This window comes from Amphiura filiformis, chromosome 2, assembly GCF_039555335.1.
Source record: "Amphiura filiformis chromosome 2, Afil_fr2py, whole genome shotgun sequence".
Classification (NCBI taxonomy): Eukaryota; Metazoa; Echinodermata; class Ophiuroidea; order Amphilepidida; family Amphiuridae; genus Amphiura; species Amphiura filiformis.
The window spans coordinates 89,492,517-89,514,720 of record NC_092629.1 but is presented as its reverse complement, the minus strand read 5'-3'; the positions used below and the strand labels follow the sequence as shown (position 1 = coordinate 89,514,720).

At 38.6% G+C, this 22,204-nt stretch overlaps 2 protein-coding genes across 2 annotated transcripts; both read left to right on the top strand.

Annotated features, from left to right (window-relative positions):
- The first annotated feature begins 662 nt into the window (after positions 1-662).
- LOC140144514 (uncharacterized) lies at positions 663-11,026 on the top strand. Its single transcript, XM_072166335.1, has 4 exons — positions 663-804; positions 1,678-1,904; positions 7,407-8,354; positions 11,021-11,026. The coding sequence occupies exons 1-4, from the start codon at positions 663-665 to the stop codon at positions 11,024-11,026; spliced, it is 1,323 nt and encodes a 440-aa protein (XP_072022436.1).
- LOC140144507 (methyltransferase-like protein 27) lies at positions 10,100-21,769 on the top strand. The gene is made up of 6 exons (XM_072166321.1): positions 10,100-10,202; positions 14,318-14,521; positions 16,578-16,703; positions 18,405-18,543; positions 19,861-19,953; positions 21,582-21,769. The coding sequence occupies exons 2-6, from the start codon at positions 14,336-14,338 to the stop codon at positions 21,767-21,769; spliced, it is 732 nt and encodes a 243-aa protein (XP_072022422.1). The 5' UTR covers positions 10,100-10,202; positions 14,318-14,335.
- Positions 21,770-22,204: the final 435 nt, after the last annotated feature.

Below are 22,204 nucleotides of genomic sequence, written 5' to 3'. Positions count from 1 at the left end.
ACACTTTGACCAAGTTTCAGCGCAAAAGTATGCAAAATAAAAGTACCCTGAACATTTATGCATTGATTTTAGCAAAATATTGGCAAAATTACATATTAATGAGCCTTTCCTGTCCTTTTAGCTCATTAACTATATTGATTATTGACAAAAACAATAGGATACAAAGAAAATATAAATTGATGTATTTTGGAAACCGTATGTCCGATTTGCTCAAACAAAAGGCATATTGATCAGTGTACTTTTTACCCTACTCAATTAATCTGTTTAAAATATGCTCAAAGCATTTTCTAATTTCTAGAAAATGCATCCAATACCACCTTAAGCCTATGAATAACAGGGCTTAAGCTACACTAGCAAGGGACGTGCCACACCGTTGCAACGGTCCACCCGGGTGATGTAAGGCAGCAGGCAGGACTAGTGTATAGCTATGAAAAATGTCGTTGAGGAATAGTCATTGGTAAAACATCAACACTGTCACCATCGAGGCCTATTTTCACGGTATAGTGTGACTTGGGGTCTCTGGACTTAGGACCAGACTTATGCTGTACGGAAAGCAATGGTAGGGATGAAGTCTGGAGTATTTAACTCTGTTGTTTTGCTCGGTTATTAGCCTCAGCAATATATGGTACCAGGCCTGATGCCAGTGTTCTTATTGTTTGGTCATGGCGCCAGTTGCACCTTCCATTTTCAAGCGAGTAGCTGCAACATTTCAGGATGCGGAGCAGAGTACAGTTACGGTAGTTACAGAGTTGGCACAGTCCAAGATTGGTTTCCCCCACAGTTTCAGATTAGCAGGTGAAGGAAGTTGGTCCTGATGTCCAGACATATAGGAGCTTCTTCCATGAGGAGTCAGTTTGCATGGCGGAGTCTCATTTCAGCCACTGTCCTTGTTTAGCACATTCGTAGAGGTAAACCATCATATCGTCTTCATTCACTTCTTTCACCAGATTAGTGAGGCATTTTCTGTGCTCTTTCTGGCTCATGGGTGTTCTGTTCTAGCTCTTTAACTCCATTCCACCTCTTCTTGGTTTTCTTGTTTTCCAATCAATCACATATAGTGTTTGGGGCTTTCCATCTCTGGAGTATTTGTTCAGATGGTATTTGATGACCAGCATGCATTTGACAGCGGTGGTGAATGTTTTCAACTGTAGGCCATGTTTTCCTTTACTTCTGTACAATGCACTATTAAATAAATAAATTGGTGGTGCACCTGCTAATTCCGGCCCATCTCTTCAAGTACTTCGTACAGGTTGCCTCCAGGTTCTCGATGTAGGTTTTTGGGAGATTGTATATAGTGAACTCCCATGTCATATTGGGGATGATCATATTATGATTGCATGTCCACACTTTCATGATTCCATTCAGTTGACTTTTTTTATCAGTAGTTTCCAGTTTCTGATTAATCATCATGCCATCATCCTTAGATCTTCATAGATGAGCTTTCATAGGAATCTCATGGGCTGGTTGTGAATATAGGTGATCATCTGTCCGTCTATTTGTAGCTGAGGATTCTAGGCTACATATTGGATCTTGTGGCCATTCAACTTTTGTTCTGTGTTTGAAATTACTTTCTTCATCACATGAGATCGATCTGCATTTGGATGGTTTGGGCTTCACAGTTCTTGTCCAGTTGAGGAAGCTGTTGACAATGTTAATAAGTTGCTGGCAACTTTCTAGGCTTCTTGCTACAAGGGTCATCTGCATATGCCTTGGCTGACGATGTAAGGTCTGAGCTACTCATGCGGTATTCAAGATGGCTGGATTGGTCAAGAAGATCCAGACACAGATTGAATACTGTTAGGAATAAGATGCAAGATAAATGGGCATCCTTAGAATACACCAGTACAACATTTAATCCAGTCTGTGTTCCAATCATCAGTTTTCACTCTGATGAAAAGCTCATCGTAATAATTGAAGATGATCTTTCTAATACATGGTACTATTCCAAGGCAAACTGTATAACAGGACCTCTCAACTGGCGGCGCGCGCGTCACCTTTGGCGCTTGGAGTCAGTCGAAGAGGCGCACGAAATGGCGCACGGTCATTTTAATAATTATTTCACATAAATCTTGAACAAAAAAGGGGTGAAAATACCCAATCCGGGCCTTTAAAAACTTGAAATCCAGGAGCCAATGGATGATTTAAGCTGTCAGCAAGTCAGCAGTTGCTGAGGCCCCTTGCTCCTTGCTATCTTGGCCTACAGGCCCCCCTTGCTTCAATCAAAAAAAGAGAAAAAAAAACACAAACCAAAAATAACACTATATTAACTTTGCTGTTTAGTTAGTCATATCGGGGTTTTTTTTCTTCATGCTGGGCACACACAAACGATGCATCAGATTGCTGGTGTGTATATGCCAAAAAAGGCAATAACATGTACTTTTCACACTGCAAAAACAAGTGTTAATAGATTAACACTATTTGAGCAACACTTTTTAAACATGTTAAACCGTTAATGTGTTAAAATATTAACATTTGTGTTAAAATATTAACAATTATGTGTTAAAATATTAACACTTTTACACTTTTATTAACACATTAACACTATGATTAAATGAGGATGTTCATTTTTAAATGCTTTAACACGTTAACACCACTTTCCAAAAACAAGTGTTAATATTAAGTGTTACTTTTTAAACACGTTAAACCGTTAATGTGTTCAAATATTAACATTTGTGTTTATATTTTAACACACAATTGTTAATATTTTAACATAAATGTTAATATATTAACGGTTTAACATGTTTAAAAAGTGTTGCTCAAATAGTGTTAATCTATTAACACTTGTTTTTGCAGTGCATATGGATATAATCACAAGTAAATATGAGTGGTTAATAATAGGAAGCAAGCAAACCATGAATGTATTTCAGTCATATAGGCATTGCACACTTTATTCTAGAATTTGCGTATGTGTCACGCGCAAGTTCATATCTATTTAACATGACCGGTCAACATCTACATACGTCGTACGTCATCGTATTGTACTCATCTACGTGCAGTTCTTGAATAGTGTAAAATATCAAGCATGACGACCTTATTACTACTGTCTATGCTTACACTTGACACATTATTCAAGTTTATAGGTTAAAGGAAACTTGTAAGTAACTTAAAAGGGCATTTCGTGATCCACAGCCTCATCCCCCCACTTTTCTCAAAAAAAGTTGAGATTTTTATATCACTAGAGTACTCTGGCTACATAATGTTTATGTACAAAATATTTCTTGCAGATTAATTCGTTTAGCAAAGATATCGCGAAATTTGAATTTCATTCTGGTGCACCAGAACGAAATTACAACGTATTGTCTATGGAGCAGTGTAATACACATAATCATGCATAACTCGCAAACGCAAAATCGGAATCAACTGAAATTTTGGGAATATGCTTTTTCGTGGATATGTACTGAAAAATAACTAAAAATGTCATAAAAAGAGGATGCTAGGATCACGAAATACTCCTTTAAATAAGTGACACCATATTTATATCGTAACGGAAAAAGTATCTGCAAATTATCCCGCGTTAATTCCAAGTTGATTTTAATTGTTAGGTCTTGAATTATTTTGATGTCTTGATATTTGATTTCATTCAACGCAATATGACCTTATTAGGATTAGATTGGTAATAAAAATATGAAAGCTTCGCGTAAATGGTAAATTTTGTCCTCGCTTTCATGTTTGTCTTTTCGTACTTTTCAATGGCGTAACGTCATAGGGGCACGGGGGCATGGGCCCCACTCGATTGCAAAATTTAGAAAATCCCATTGGAAAATTGCCGAAAAACGGCTTGTGCCCCCACCCAACAGACCCGGTGCCCCCAATCATGGTAGGTGCCCCCCCCCCCCTTCCCCGTAACTGGCACTTTTTACTAAAGAATGTTTATGTTCGTTCAGAAAAATGCAAACACTGATGTTTGTACGTGTTGAAAGAATAAAATTGGCGAGTTTCACCCCATTCTTTAAAAAAGGCCGGAGTTTCACCGTTACGTCGATCACCATTTGAAACCCTGCCTTTCTGGAAGGCCCCAGGCTACTTTGCTGACCAGGCCTTTCCTTAAATCCACCTCTGCCAGGAACTTCCGGGGCGCTGCCCCTTGGACCCCCGATAAAGCACCACCTTATCCGCTATGCACACGCACTACCTCGCGAAGTCCTCCCTTGACATGTTGGCACTTCATGATCATTCAAATTTTCCAGCTGGCACTTTTAATAAACTAGTTGAGAAGCCTGCTGTATAAGATTGTGTGGGAACAATTAATGCCATATGCATTTTGCAAATCCAGCCAGGTTGTAACAATTGGCTTGTATTGCCGTTGCTTAATTATGGCATCTTGGAGCATTTCCGCGAGTGCCTCTGTGTGTTCCACACATCCTGATATCTTCTCCATAAAACTTTTCTGAACAGCATTCTCAATAATTACCTAGGTGGGTTTACACCCACCTAGGTATTGGATTCAGTCGTTTCTTCCGCTGGCAATCGGACTCATCTATCAGGGCACAGTTCTTGAACCCCAATATATTTGTATATTCATTGAATAACCTTATAAACAAATAACCTAATAAACAAATTTGGGTACAAAAAAACTCATACTCTGTAACAAATTCAAAATGCTATGTCACTTGCACATATAATCATGGAAGTATACTATATAGTGAGCATGGTCAGAACAGAGATCAAAAGTAGAATCAGACTTGCAGCTGGAAGTTGATTTCCAATTGGGTAATAAAACCACCCCTTGCTGCAACCGAGTCACAACTCTAATTTCACTGACCTCCAAGCAGATGATGTCAGCTACTTACTCCGATTTCACCATTCAGAAGTTCACTGCTGTTGTGGATATTATAATGTGCAGATGATGAGCATTGATCATGTTGATTACCTAGCTGGGGTATTTACAACCCCCCCAGCTAGGTACTGTTTTACTATCCGATCTTTCTTACCTAGCTGGGGGGGTTTACAACCCCCCGAGCTAGGCACTGTTTTGCTATCCGATCTTTCTTCTTTCTTCTTCTTTCTGACAATAACTTCAAATTGCTTCTCCTCCTACATGTTACACCCTACAATTATGTCACTTGCACCACAGACCCTAGAAAGTTCTATGGTCTGTGCTTGCACATATGTATCGGCTATATCCAGTGGCCATAGGGTCTAAACAGAATTGAGGTCAAAGGTCATTAAGAGGGCATTTCCGGTATTTAACCAAATACCTTCAAAATGCTTCTTCTGTCACATATTATATATAGTACAATGATGTCATTTGCATATATATGCATCGGCTATACCACACACCTATAACTTGCATACAGAATTAGGGGTCAAAGGTCATTAAGGGGGTAAAATTGTATTATCTGGATATCTCTAAGGGGTATGGGGGTATATTTCCTGTACATCTGTAAGGAGTACGGGGCTCAAACTTGGTGACAACAAACTTAATGATCAGGGGAACATTTTGGAACACTTTGCAGGGGTCGGTCAAAGGTTATCTGGGGTTAAATCTTAGAATTCACTTTTTGGATACCTGTAAGGGGTATGGGGCTCAAATTCAGTGACAACAAATCTCATGACCAGGGGAACATTTTGCAGGGGTCAGGTCAAAGGTCATATAGAGGTCAAATCTTAAAATGTCTTTTCTGGACATCTGTAAGGGGTACGGGACTCAAACTCGGTGACAACAAACTTGATGACCACGGAAACATTTTTGAACATTTTGCAGGGGTCAGGTCAAAGGTCATCTGGGGTCAAATTTTAAAATTGCATTTTCTGGACAACCGTAAGGAGAAAGGGACTCAAACTCGGTGACAACAAACGTCATGACCAGGGGAACATTTTTGGAACATTTTGCAGGGGTCAGATACCTCCACAACACCAACACGCCCCACCTAGGTTTGTGGTCTATGGCCATCATTTGCCACTAGTTATATTTGTTCTCTGTCAAGTACTCGATTGTCTAAAATAGGGATAAAAAACAACAAATTGATACCAGTGCAAAGAATGGGATGAACAGGTGCGTATCACCTCTAAGACCATCCCACCTCGGGACCAAAATATAAGCCGCCCTCACCCCCTCCCCTAAATAGATACAGGGCCGGTATTTACCTTTTGGGGGGCCCTGAGCCAGGCCAAAATTCGGAGGCCCCAAACTCACCGTGAGGAACGTTATTGCACTTAAGTTACCAAGTGTTGGTTTACAAATAGTAAAAGAACTAGGAAATTTGCGGGTGAAGCTTTCAATGTAAGACAATTTTAGCCCAAAATGAAGGTGAATTTTGATATGTAAAGGCCAGTGCGTGAGAAGCGCGCAAAATTTTTGGGGGCCTGGGCCCGGGCCCATCTGGTCCAATGGTAAATCCGGCCCTGAGTAGACATGCACATAGTGCAGTTGCATGGAAAAAAAAAAACCACGTGCAAGTACTGTTAGGGTTTTATTTGTATTCAAAAGCAAAATATTAAACACCGCATTGCACTTTTCAGACCTGCTATACTGGAAACAAACTTGTTTTCTCTTTTGGCCTTAAAGGGCAGGTCTATTGCAAAAACAACATCATATCATTGGCAAGCTAATATTATAATGACTCCTTTTTTGAGAAAATAAGACGTTTAAAATTGATATTCCGCAAAAACCAACTTAAAGGGGGGTCCAGTTGACCAGGCAAACTTTCAAGGACAACCCAATTAAGTAGGCTTAAAATATAATCAAGTCAATGTTCACCTCTATACCACCAAACTTTGTACAGCTCCCAACTTAATGTGTTTTCCAGATATTTGTAGCGGCCTTTAAGCGGTGAGTTTCCTTAGAAAGAGACAGATTTGGCCTAGAAAAAAGGTGATGTCATGAAATGAGATGTGCCCGCTTTGAGAAAAGGGACTATAAACGCTCTCAATGGACAGAACGTATACTGTTGTTTTTTTGTACACAGAAAAAAACCCTCTAAATTAAGTATTACAAATTTAATGGTTTTTAAACATATGGATAAAATCAGCCGCTTCTTTTTTTATATATTAGTAAATTGTGATATTACAATTCACATGTATATCAATATCATGAGAAATATTAGGCCTAAAAAATAAACAAATAATTTGACGTTCATGAAAGTTCATCTGTGTTGGTATAAATCATGATTTTTGATTTAAACTTTTGATCCAAACACAAGGAAATAATTCCTACCTCGGAATTTTCAGATGGTACTCCATCTTTCATCAGCGAGTGAGTGACTGTATCAGGTCGTGATTTTCTTGACCTTTGACCTGATAACAGACTCGTAGACTCCTAGACTCCCAAGGTGCACAAATTGAACACTCCATTGCGCCCAATTGTCAGCTGCATTGGCTCCATCACTTATAACTGTTCCAAATTAGTCGCGGACATTTTGTCACCTCTTGTCGGAAAAACCAAACATCATATTTCCAACTCGCAGCAATTTGTTGAACTTATCCAAGATCAAAGAGTAGAGGAGGATGAGGAGTTGAGATCGTATGACGTCAGTGCCTTATTTACATCTGTCCCTGTGGACAAAGCACTTCGGATTGTACGTTCTCGCCTAGAACAGGATAGTGCCCTCGGTGATAGAACTGAATTAACACCTGACCAGATAGTTAGACTCTGTGAAACCTGTCTGAAACAGTATTTTATTTACAATGGAGACTATTATGAACAGCTACACGGTGCGGCCATGGGCCTTCCGCTTTCTCCGATACTGTGCGACATTTACATGGAAGACCTTGAACAGAGAGCTATTGCGACAGCACCCCACCCCCCTCTGTGGTGGTTTCGCTATGTAGATGACACCCACTGCAAACTTAAGAAGTGTCACTCGCAAGAATTTACCGACCATCTAAATTCGCTGGACAAGGACATCAAATTCACCACCGAAGGAGAGGAAAACGACTCGCTTGCTTTTCTAGACACTCTCACCGTAATCCAACCTGACAGATCCATCAAAGTCACCATTTACCGCAAAAGCACACACACCGATCAATATCTCAATTTCTCGTCTAATCACCCCATTGATCACAAACTTGGAGTCATCCGAACTTTGTACCATAGGGCCGACACCGTGGTCACTAACCTCCAGGATCGCGAAGACGAGAAAGCACATGTGAACAATGCTTTAGTGAAATGCGGATACCCCAAATGGGCTCTCGATAAAGCTACAGAACCAAAAACTCACAAAACGAGCGACGTGGGCGATAAACGCCCAAATAAAGGTCACGTAGTTCTCCCCTACATCAAAGGCACTTCTGAAGCCATTAGAAGGACTTTTAGCAACTACGGTGTTAGCGTTTTCTTCAAACCGACTCGCACACTTAGACAAATCCTCGTGTCACCCAAGGACAAGACAGATAAGAAGGACATTACAGGTCCGGTATATTACATCCCTTGCCAGGGCAAAACTGTTACCGGTACCGGACAGTGCAAAGAAGCCTATATTGGCGAAACTGAACGCTCTCTAAAAACACGTTTCAATGAACACAGGAGACCCAGTAGTACAGTATCAGAGGTCTCGAACCACATTCACATCGAGTCTCCGGGACATTTTGTGGACTTGGATAAAGTCCGCATACTTGACAGAGACAGCAGGTGGTTCCAACGTGGAGTCAAAGAAGCAGTTCACATCAAAGCCAACCAACCATCTCTCAACAAAGACGGGGGCCGGTTCAAGCTTTCAGGAGTCTACGAGTCTGTTATCAGGTCAAAGGTCAAGAAACTCACGACCTGATACAGTCACACACTCGCTGATGAAAGATGGAGTACCATCTGAAAATTCCGAGGTAGGAATTATTTCCTTGTGTTTGGATCAAAAGTTTAAATCAAAAATCAAAATAATTTGAGCTTAGCATTTCATCGTGATCATCTGAGATTATATCACTCATACATAAATTCTAGACAGTTCATTGGTTGATTACCATTTGCCATTTTTACCATCACCCTCTCCGTGTGATAGTCTTTACTATCATAGTGCTCTGCCGTAGTACGCCTGCGCTAAGCCGTGCGCTGACTCTTGGACTCGCCGATTTAGTTATGGGGTAGACCCCAAAATGTGAAGTATATCACGGCAAAGAATGGTGTTATGTTGATGAAAAAATGTATTTCCTACCTTAAATAGTATTTTAGTAATAGAATTTATGCATGAGTGATATAAAACAAATATTAACTGTCTTAAATTCGTGTAATGGTCGAAATATAATCACTCGGTGAAAGATGTATTGTTCCATTCCACTCGCCGTTCCGGCTCGTGGAATGGAACAATCCATCTTTCACCTCGTGATTATATTTCGACCATCACACTCATAGACAGTTAATATTTGTATACTAGCAAACGTCCACAATCTCATGTATCTGATTTTCCTGTGCGATATCGGTTGGATGAAATATTACAAAGCAAACGCATAGTAACAATACTGGGTGGGCTTTGTTTCCGAAATGAGAACAATAGTCTGCATATTGTTATGCACCATTGTTATGGTAAATAAGAGTACAACTTATTGTTGCCAATGTCAAACTTGTCACACAAGTAAATGCGAGCAGGATATGGTGTCCGCTTCATTTACCTACGTCATCAGCCAAACGGGGGACGAACACGTAGGCCTACGCTTCAAACGGGGGAAGAACACGAGTGTCAACTTGTAATGTAATAATTATTCTCTTCGAATAGAGATAAACTTGTTTTTGCAATAGACCTGACCTTTAAATAATAATGTGTACATCTTTGGGTGTACATCATAATCCAAATTTAAAATCGGTTCAAAATAAATACAATATTATATAGACGATGATTTCTTTTGCATCATATCTAGTCCCAAATAGCGTTCTGTGTTACAGAAAAAATAAACCCAGTAAAGAAATGGTAATGATCATCATTTGAACTTTGCCTTTTGTCATAGTTTGTACTATAGTCTGTGCTACAGACTGTGTACCTATATTACCCATATGGAGATAAACTACTGGGAACCACACACTTTTGAAAACCGCTCCGTTCGCTATTCGTGGGCATCGCGGTTTGTGACTAGCGGCGCGTGTCCCTCTAAATCGCGAGTAGTCTTTGACAAAGACTGAGTTTGTACTGGATTTCGATAATTCTTTGGAGTGAAAAAACCTTTGTGGTGTAAACGTACATATTCTGCGGCGGTGTACATGGTGTATGACATTGGAAACCTAAGGAGAAAAAAGGAACGATAATATAATTGCTAAGTTTTGGTGTGTCGTAAAGCAGGTAAGGTTTTGTTAATTTGTCTTTGATTTCCAAAATGAGCGATATTTTAGTCATTATAAATTAAGGGCAAATACACAAGGCAAAAAATTATTAGACTTGCTCTCCGAAACATACCTAGAACATGACATGATATATCGGTACCCATAGTGCAATTATACTGCACAGCAAACATGATTCGACCTTTGCAGTACTTAAACCTGGTTAATAGGAAACTATTCCAGCAAAATCAATCGATAAAGTCTAGTCTATCCTCCACATTAAATGGTGCACTGCACTTATGCCCAAATATGGCACTTGCCAATCAATAATCACCCATTTGAAATCCCCTGGCTCGCTGCACTGACCAAGTTATGGACAGATATGGCCGCTGTTTTTGCAGGGAATTTTGCAGGCCATGCCGTGCCCTACTTGCTAAAACACCAAAGTGCGAATATTTACAAGTATCTAAATTAGCTAAAAATTTAGGACATGTTACAAAACTACAGCCTGTCTCAAAAATAAAATGTGCAAGTAAAAAGCGCCCTCTTTGGCAATTATGAAATACTGTTGTGACATGATGCTTACATCATCGTCAAGGGCACAGTCTTAGCTCTTGAATGCCATTTGTTCTGTTCAATTTGCTTGTTTTAATCTCGAGATATGTTTAGTTAACAACGAAAGGGTAAAATCACAATAATTGTGCCACTTTTACTAGGGGAGAAGGCTGTACATGTATTCAATGATAGCATCAAGTTTATCAAGAGTTCCTTCGTGAAATCGAAGAAGGCATCGATTACACAACAATACAAAATTGTTTTTACTGTTTTATCATGCTACAGGTGTAACGATTCTCGTTTTTCACTTAAGATAGATTAAACGATAAATAAATAATTCACATTCTGCTGTAAAATTAAAAACATGTATTCAATCTGTGTCTGGATCTTCTTGACCAATCCAGCCATCTTAGATACCGCGAGTCTGTCTATCTATCAATCTATGAATGACGACAGACGCATCATGCGCAGTAGACTACTTTGCATTCCTTTTTAAAACAATTCACATCATTCCATGCATAAAACACAACACAGTCTCCACATCCCCAGTGACTCGCGTGGATAGATACCGGTAGCTGTTGGATCAGAACAGGATTGGTGGATTTTCCATGGTGGAATTAGAGGATGATAAATTTAAATGGTATACTACAGTAGACTACATGCATGACAAAAATTATATCGAGGTCATCCGAGGTCAAAGGTCATCTGGGGGTCAAAGTTTCAAATTTCCCTTTATCTGGATAGAAGAACTTTCCATATCACGGGAGTATGAACAAAATTAAACCGAGGTCATTCGAGGTCAAAGGTTGTCCATTGGGTTTAAACATGGTAAAAGAATCATTGATATGTCAGGAACATGTCATAAAGTCAAAAAGGGTCATCAGGAGTCAAGCAATATCTCTATCATGCAGCTGGTGCCCTAATAGCTACAAGGCCATTACAGCTACAGGCGCACTAGTGTAGCTAATTTATATACTGTCAGTATATAAATTACAGCTTCATGTAAATTCCTCATTTTTTGTCTTAAATACATGGCTTTCGGCTGAACCACTAGCATTAGCAGGCTATGTTAACACATTTATGACAATGACAAAGGTACCAAATCTGAATTTTGATGATTTTTATGATCGTCCGGATGAGCAAATCACTGAATGGGCCTTTAAGGGATGGGTTTATATGTGTGTAAATGGAGGAGAAATGGGAGGATTTTGGCATGTTTGCTGTGATTGTTTGCCTAGCAATATTGATCCCAAGTACACAATTGATGGTGCATATCAAGGACCAAACTCTATAGTTTTATATTTGAGCACGATCACTTCTGTAAGGTCATGGGAAATTATGTAAATCGGCTTTTATATTTGATGTTGCATATCGCCTCACGCACTTTTTTTTTTTGTACCCAGTATTTCACAAAGTCCCTGTACTCTGATGACCCTATGACTTTTTGCTGGTATGTTGAGCACTTTAAACAATTAATTACAGTACTTACCTCCTACTTTAGGAACATGCATATGCCTTAATGTATGTCGACCATGTCAACAACCCAGTGTAGTTTTACATGGTTGGAAAAGTCTATTTCCTTTCGCTATTTTGCCAATCATAATTCATAAATTGTCCAACTTTTTTGACAAAAAGAGTTTTGCAACTATTCCGCCAGCAAGGAAACACAAATTTATGTGTATCCAGTGCGTCCTTTACGTTTAAATAGTTCAGTTTATTGTCAAGTTGTGCCTCTATACGCCATATTTACGGAATTGATGATACGAGCTGATACGGAATTTTTGAACCCAAATTTCTTGAAATATACATTACCTTTTTAACTTCTCGCCACGAAATTGGATTCATAAGAAGGTCAAATACAAGCCTTCCATTATGGCTGGTATCATCATCTCGATTGGTGTCTTGTGTTAGTATTATTCCATATTTTGCTGGTAGAAGTTCAATGAAACCTCCATAATTCACGACTACTGTCACTTGTGTTATAAACTCGATGTGTTTACTATATTGTCGCTCGGGTCCGCGACTAATCGCAGGGACCTGGCTATCATTAGCTATTCTATACACTTTTCAATAGCCTTATTGTGATGTGTGGGAGTTTTAAAAGCCGAGCCATGAACAAAATATAATGCGAGCACCCAGGGGGGCATCAACTTTAGAGGTGACGGTATGTGCCTGTCAATATATGCCCCTCTTTTGAAGCCGACTATACCCGATGACCAGGCACCTTCAGTTTTCAAAATATTATACCCAATGACCCCTTTTTCATTTTGTTTGTACATAATGACCCTTTTTTTTAAATAAAAAAAACCCCAACGTTTTGTACTGATATGCGCCTACTTCGCGACGCTTGTAGGCACATGTACCCATCAATTCTAAAGTTGAGTGCCCCGGGGCGAGCGCATACTGCGGGCCAATGAACAATGAGATAGTGGCTTTTCTGATATAGCTTTGAGGAACTGTTGAAGTATAAATCAGCCAACGAGTAGGTGTGTCCAAATTGCACATCTTGAATTGAGACCAAGACATGCTGTTATTTCCATTGTTATACCGTTCCGCTTGGTTTATTACCTACCATTGCCTACGAGATGCAGTTCTAAGGTGACAGAGGGACAGGTCTGCAATTCGATTCCACAACCATTTATACCTTTCATCTGTTTTATTGTATTATCGTGCGAATTGCTCCGTGGTACCTTACGGGTACCTGAATTTTATTTGAATGAAGGTGACTCTGTCATGCTCGACGTCATATTGCATAATTTCTATACAGTATATGCAATAAACCAACCAGAACAGTATAACAATTGGAATAATAGGCAGTTCTAAGATAGGTTAAGAAGAATATAACGTCACAATTCTGTATTATTATTCAAGGTTGTAACGTGTGTCTATGCTGTCATGTAGGCCTACCTGGCAACAGACACGCCCACGGTACAAACAGATGAAATTTGTAGAAAAGCGTGATTATGACAAAAAACATTAAAAAATGATACTTTGAGGTATTGTTTTTTTAATTTTTGTATGGCAGATCATACATACACATGTGCTGAGGTCAAAAAGGTAAAAATTTTGTTTTTGACCCCTGACTCACCTGTCATTCCAAACAACCCCTTAAATTCACACATGGACATTTTGGTAACGAAGTAAAAATTATTGGTATGGAATGTCTTCTAAATCTAATAATTATGCTAATTTTCCAGTCATCAAAAGCTTGAAATTCACAACCATGAATTTTGTTCCAGGTGTCCACCTATGCACTAATGAAAACATAATATCACATTTAGCTGACTTCCTCTTTTTTCTTTATTTGTTTATTTTCAAGTTTATTTTCCTCATTCTGCAGCTGGTGAAAATAAAAAATAAAAATTTTTTTGAATTTCGACCAATTTCACCAAAAATATTTTAAATTTGGGCCAAAATCGGGCTTTTTTATGATTTATTTGAAAAATCTGCGTTTTTTGACCATTTTTGGTGCAAATTTCTCAAAGTTGGTCGAAATTTAAAAAAAAAATGAAAAAATGGGTCCTAGATATGCATTGAACTCTGGGATAATATTCAACGACTTCATCATTTCAATCCACGCAGGTGAGAATCGGAACGAGGATGTCAAAGAATAGATCAACCGATTTGAACTGGAACGGCGTACAAGAGGGTGACGACAATGTAGTGAAAGAACAAGTTGAGAAACTTGATCAACGGATGCGCGGAGGGATGGCCAAAATTGGAGCCGAAGGTACTGCTGAGGAACTGATAGAATTCTACGACAGGAATGCCAAGGAATATGAAGAGGTTGGTGTTTGTGTTTTTTGCTTACTAATATTGACAACTTGCAGTGGTGCAAGGTGGCGCAGCGGTATAGGCTCTACCTCGCAATCTGAGGGTTGCGAGTTCGAGCCCGGTGGCTCCATCGTGTTGTGCATTTGGGCAAGGCGCTTTACCTCACTTGCCTCTCTCTACCCAGGGGTAAAATGGGGGAGCTGTTAGAAATATTGCTCATTGAGCGCCGCCTAAAGGTATGTGCATGCCTTGGGCATTGTATTGCTGCTAACAAATTCTAAAGACAGCGGAATACAGTCAGTTGCTTGGGGCGGTTTTGGCCTGTTACGTAACCATTCCAAATGACCAAAGCTCAGATAACCGTTCATATCAATTTGTAAGCGCTCTTTTTTAAAAGTCATAGTTCATTGAATTTACAACCGTATGACAAAACAGGCGAAAATAGTAACTTTTTGCACAAGATTTTCAATTTAAAGAGAATTGGGTAGGTAGTTTTCAACAGATTTAGCACATTCGCCTTGCTATAATATTGAATTGCGTTATCTGTTGACCTAGTCACGAAAAGTGTTTTTAGGGGGAAGTGTTAGCTTTCGTTTGATATAAAAAAAATTCTGATTGGATGAAGGAAACACTTGAGGTTTCGACAAAAAACATTTTTTAGCATAAACCGCACGGGCTAAATATTAATTGGCGTGTGTCGGGAGATGGTGTAAAATAATTGTTTGTGCTTTCCATGAGTTTACATTATGGCGCTGATAATATAGTGAATTATCTTAATATGGCGGATTTAAGGAGACTGAATTTGAGTTTTGTGGGGGTAAAATTTCCGAATTTTAGCAAGATAATTCTGACATTTTAAAATTGATTGAGGTTGGAGGTAATATTTACTTAACCTTAATATCAATAAGTGTTTGTCAGAACTGAAATGCACTTGTAATCTACCAGTTTTGAAAGCTGGAGGAGCTTTTAAAAATATGACTCTTAAAGCTGGTACACACTCACTCAGAAAGTTTGAATGGCCCCCAGGGGAATCCGCGCAGATGTTTTTTATTTGTTTATAACACCTGACCCCAGGGTGGCCTTCAAACTTAATGAGTACGTATCCCTTTTAAGAGCCATATGTTTAAGCTCCTCCCATTTTCAAAAAATATTAGGAATGGTATATTGAAAGTGTACTTCAGCTGTGACGAATGCCAATTGCTGACGAAGTTTAGGGAATATCATCCGAAATTGTGTCCCCCACAAAGCTCAAATTCAACCTCCCTAAACCCACCAATTTAGGTAAATTAACTTCATTATGAGCATCATGATGTAAATAATGGAAAGCACATTTTCTATCAAACAATTATTTACACCATCTCCCGACACACTCTAATTGATATTTAGCCCGTGCGGTTTATGCAGACCCTTTCCAGACCAGTCGTGGAATTTTGCGAACAAATATTCCATACTAAATGTCAAGTCTGTATTCAACTGCAAGTCAAACAATGGTTTTAACCAAAAATAAAAGGATATTTTCTATGATTTGGGATTATAATCACACATTGATATATCAATGGAAAATGCATCACCATCAACATACATTTTCATTAGGCCTATAGCTTAGAATAAATACCAGAAATACTTTAACGTTGCAACATGCTATGAATAAAATTATTGTCAAGTGGCGGTCTTTGCAAATCATAAGCTGTTGTATGTATTGTATGAATTTAATTGTGTGTGCTCTGTGGCTATCAATTATATAGACGCAAGCTTCAATTATCCTGGTCAATAGGATTATAACTCTTTTTTATCAACGGAATGGGGAAGATATCTCTAGAGGTGAATTTTATTTGATTAATTCAGTTTATTTGTAATCTAGCGCTTGATGGTGCGTTTACATTTCCATGTGATTCCGTCTGTAAAAATGTTATTATTGACATGGTGGTGACGCTGTGCACGTGCATCGCTACTTATACGGCGGATTGCTTGTTATTGCAGCATTTTTTTCAGAAATCGGAACCTCATGTTCTAAACTAATATTATAGGCAACGCTCTCTCTTCATGACTCTTTATGTTTTTCTTACAGACTCGAGGATTGGTTCGATCTAATATGGGTAGAGAACACCTTGCAAGAGCCGTTTCTAGAGCTGTTTCCGACAAAAGTGCTCGACTTCTTGAATGTGCTGCTGGAACGGGAGCTGGAGCAGAATATGTAAGCAATATTGTGGAAGTATTGTATACAAAGTCTTGGCAAATTTCAACAAATAGGTGCTACTAGCTGCTACTGCAGCAGTGGCGTACCGATCCAGGGTCCAGGATCGAAATAATAGCACAAAATCGACCAATTTTGTAATGTGCATCTTCTTTAAGGTCATTTTTAGGTCACAATAATTATAATATTCATTTTACCCCATTTGAGCATAAGAATGGAAAATTTTACCGCGCATTTCTAGTAAAGTCATCTTGGTAGCGTGGCAGACGCCGGGACAGACGATTTTGCCCATTTCAAAAGTGTTGTCCAGTAAGGCCACTGCCTAGCAAAACACGAAAACGTTTTCACCATGACGTTTTCGTAACATAATGGGCGCACAAAGGTTTACGATAAAGTTATAAAAGCTTTAATAACATGTTGATGTTGTCAATTTTAAAAGTTGCCACAAAATAATGCAACATAATTAGGCCTATGTTCAGAGTGTAAAAACGTTGACAATAGGGAGGCCTTGACAATAAATAGAGGAGCACGGCCGAGCACTTTGAATCCTAGGTCACGGGTCCGAAATCTGAGTAGGTCCGCTTGAGCTCGGCTGGCTCTTTGTGTCCTCGAGCAAGACACTTTACTCTACTTGCTTTGCTTCGGAAGGCACTTTAAGTTAGCACTGAACTATTTTAAGCTGTTGCGATTTGGTAGTTTAGAGCATCTTGCAAAGGGTAGTGAGCTTTGGCAAAAATTGCATTGATAATTTCATAGTGAGTGTGTTGAAGAACAATATCACAGGTATACTTTTTGAGTTATGTTGTAAGGAAGACTGAAACAACAACACTTTTGTAAAATTCATTAACAACAATAAATCAAGCAAGTTTTCAAAGTATATGATTTGTAGAATCAACTTTTGTAAACCATCAAAGTGTTATTTTTCAATAATATATCGATTTAGATAATAAAATCGATTTTTTTTTTTTGTAGTCTAAACTTAAAGTCGTCTTCAGTTTGGCCTACCCTCGCATCACGGTTGTTTGATGGCATGATGGCATTTATAAGAAAAAGTGAACACTGATGGCGCTATTTATCTTGTTTATCGTGTTTTCATCTTTACAAGGTGTAGACTCTAGTATAGTGGCAGTAAAACACCAGAAGAAGAGTAACAAATAGCAAGGAAATTTTCAAAAAACTTTTTATCATAAAATTCAAGGAATAGATTATATTATTTGTCAAAAGTCAAAGTCAAATCCTTCCCAAGCCTTTCGGCCCATTGGGCGGCGTTTCATAACCTATAGGCCACATGTCTGCAAGCAGAAAAGCTACAGTAGGGGGTTAGTCCACTGGTAGCCATGTGTTTAACTTTCCCTACTCCATTCTTTCAATTTGGCGAAATTAAATTTACAATATAATGTAAATAGCGCCCTCAATTTGAACACAAATAATGCAGTTTATACTTCAACAAAAAGCAGAAAGAGACGAATAATTTGATAAAGAAACGAAAATCTATGTTAAAAATAGCTTTAAATATATGTATATATTAGTGTGATAGTTGTTAGTATTGTCTAGAAAGTAAGGTCTAGAATTGAACATTATATTATAATGTTTTGTTAGAAAATTTAATAAACGATCACATCAAACAAATATATGCACCATCGGCATGCGAAATGGAAATGTGTGATTACTCGGTACTTTTGAATATTTTTTATTATATAGGTACATCTGGAGGGTTTTACAAACATAGACGCTTTGGAACCATCCCAGGGAATGCTGGACATTGCCAAACTCAAGAATATCTACAAACAGCTCTATTGTGCCGGTTTCCAGTCCGATAAGCAAGTTGATATTCAAGACGGTATGGATTGTCCTAACATCATATAAATACGTATAAACGTTAAATATTATAGGTTCTTGTTCTTGAAATTGAAAAACCAAAAATATAGGGCTTTGGTACCAAGGAGGAGGGGGGGCACAGAGATAATTATAGAGATAATTGACATCAAATGTAAGGTAATTTGGCTGGTAAAGATAATCAAACTTTACAGCTTCAAATTTCCAAATTTAAAATTGTCTCAAAAACCATACCCGTACCCATGTATTCCATATTTCATATGGATTCCGAAAATGTATAGTTTGACCTATCTAGGGTATACCGTCCTTAATATTCGTTTTGATATAACAATTCAAAGACATGATAGGTCAAATCCATTATAAAGGCCTGTTGATCATGATCTATTTTGATGTGTTACGAAACATCACCCAGTCAGTCCGAAACGCCCTCAATCCGAACCCCCGTCAGTCCGAAAACTCGTTAGGTTAGGGTTAACCCTAACCCTAACTCTAACCCTAACCCTAACCCTAACCCTTACCTTTATCCTATCTTTATTTAATCATTATTTGTTAATTCGCCGGCAGATCCGTCATGAGCTGCTGAGAACATGTTATCGTGAGTGCGCGCTGTTCTGATTTTCTCTCTCCTTTATTATGATGCCAGTTTGCCTTTTCTTCATTTATTTATTGTTATATCAAACCGGATATTTGGAAAACTTTATACGTTTTTGAGACATGAGACAAGAGGAATACTTTGGTATGCTTTTTAACAGCAAAATGGCCTCATCCCAATGGCATAGTTTAATAACCATGATAACCTCAATACGGTATACTCATAGTGCAAAATTTGACCTCAAGTTGCAGAGTATGAATTTTTGTATCCACATTATCCAAGGTCATTCAATGAATGTTCAAATGTATTGGGGTTAAAGAACTGTGCCCTGATAGATGAACATGTTGTGGATCCTAGTGAATTGACCAACTTTGAAATGTTACCCCCTTTTCAGGCCTTTCGACTTTTTGAGAACTTTCGACACCTTTAATAAAAGCAACACATACAATATTTGGAATTAGCTCCCCTGCCCCCTCCCATTCTCAAACAAATTGTGGCTCCCCGACGAAGATTTCCCAGAATATTCCATGTACTGTACATGCCACTTTATGCGACATTTGACCTTTTCCAGCCAGACCAAAATCTTGTGATCTCCTTTATATGACCCATACCATTCCTAGCTGTTGTGTGGCAGATTTATTTGTCTCAATATTTAAGTGCAAACACCATTATGTGCAACTGCCCTCCGACCAGCCTTAATATTTTCGCTTTTCGTCATTGTTTTTGTAGATACGTATGACGCCCTGTTCTTTTCGGCTTCATTTGCTCCCGGACATCTTGGAGTTGAACATTTGCCTGAAATGATTCGAATTCTAAAACCAGGTAGGTTGTATTTTTTCACTACCACATCTTTGTCTAGTATAGAACCTCTGCCACCACCCATAATCTTTGCACCCGAATTTTTTATTTTGTGCCTTCCGATCAAGAAAGCTGGCTACGCCTCTGCATCCAGCATTTTCCTTCATTACAATATTTGAGTAAACTAATGTGATATTTTCTTCGCACCATAAAGTCGTGCGGAAGATTCTTTTGATGCTCATTCATGTGTAAAGAAATGTCCTTGAGCACGTGAAATATGAAAATAACAAAAGGCAAGCCCCGAAGTTTCAGTGTGAAAGCAACGGATCGTAAACCGTCTCATTTGCATAACAATGAACCACTTTAATAAGAGCCAGCGCACTTTACATCAATTTAGTTGATGACTGATTTGTATGTCATGTTCTTTCTTCGGTTGATAACTGTGTAAATCTTTCTGTTTCTCGTGAGAATACCAATAAAGCAAACACAAAAATGTTCTTAAAACGTTTATGCAAAACGTTTTAATAACATTTAAATTTCGGGTTATATAGGCCTAAAGGTCATGAAAATGTTATTGTAAAATATTTTGGGCAAACTTTTTTGCAAAATATTTTGTCAACACTTAAATAACATTCTGTTTAGAATGTTTGTCATTAAGTTTTCAAAAACGTTTTTTAAATGTTATTAAAACGTTTATACCCTTTATATAATCCGACATTTAAACGTTTTCTGTAAAACGTTTTGCGTTTGCTGGGAAGACAGCGTATCACTTGTCTAACAACAAAATCGATAATCATGAAAAACACACACACTAAACCAATTGCCGACAGCCATGGTACAGGTTTAAACTAATAACTTCATCACCTATCAAACTTGAACACTAAATCTAAAGGGACACTTCGTAAGCATTACTCCATAAAAGAAGAAATTTCGTATTCATCAGAAACGTAGGACACCATGTAGTGTCTGTGTGCATTAACTTTTTCTTGCAGATTCAGTCATTTGATAAAAATATGTTGTACTTTTTCCATCGTATTGCCAACAACCCGAACACAGTGGCCTATGTAGTGCTGTAATTCACGTAATGGTCTGAAATAGCCAAATATCTTTGTGCAAGTGGCGATTTGGTAATCACGTTAGGGGCTGTGCAATAATTAATTATGAGCCCCCTTCCGGGGGAGGGGGAATTCCCAAACAGCCCGCCAAAAATCGCTTGCCCCCCCCCTCTCAGTCGGCCCGCCAAAATATCTTTGCCCCCCTTGCACATGCCAAATTTTTGGGATCCCAATTTGCAAACCTTAAATGGTCTAGATATATGTTGCGAGCGCAACGAGCAGGAAAATTTGCATGTTAAAGCGTTTCCGCACTGTTTTCCTAAGCCGTTTTAGAGCGTTTCAATTAAAAGGCGCCCCATGAATGTGCCATAAATCGCCCCCCCCTTTCGGCTCGCCAAAAACCCCCAATTTGCTCTCCCTAGGGCTCATAATTATTGCACAGCCCCTTATATTGATATGCAATACAAAAGGTGAAAGTTGCAAATTAATCCGAATGCAATGAAAATTATTTTGGTAAAAGCTTACGGGGCTTTTTTGGTGGTACAATCAAGAAATACCCCTTTATTCATTTCACGTTTGTTATCATTGTCATTTTAGGTGGGGTAATAATATTCAATGTGCCTGATAAGTATCTACTTGGAGCAGAGGATTTTAAAGACGGCAAGTTAGACTCCGCCCTCCAGTCGTTTGTAGAGGATGGTCGGTTTGAAAGTGTATCAACGGAAAGGGGTCCTTATCGATTTGGAGAGGACTGCAACATTTATACTATACATGTAGTAAAATAACTAATAATGTTTGGTGCATGACAAATTAATGATGGATCATGAATTAAAATAGTGCTTAAAATAATATTGTTCAAGGTTGCCGCGCAGGGCTAGAAGCTTGTACGTCCACTTAAATTGGTTTTGAATTGGTTTTGAATAACCACCAAGCTGAAACTATAAATTTGCCCCGATAGAGTGCAGGGCCTGAAGATTGAAGGAAATTAGGTGGTGAACATTAAAAAGGTAAAAGTATGAAATGGATTACGGGCTGTCTCTAAGTATGATATGGGTGGCGAGTTTCCTGTAACAAAATTCCCGTTTCCAATATAGAAGAGCCACGCAGGGCATGAAAGCAAGGTGAATCACTGCAGCAGAATTTCGGACAACACCTACTGATAAATAATTTATATGGGGAACAATCATTAGTTATGGCTCCCCAGATAGGTTAATGATTTA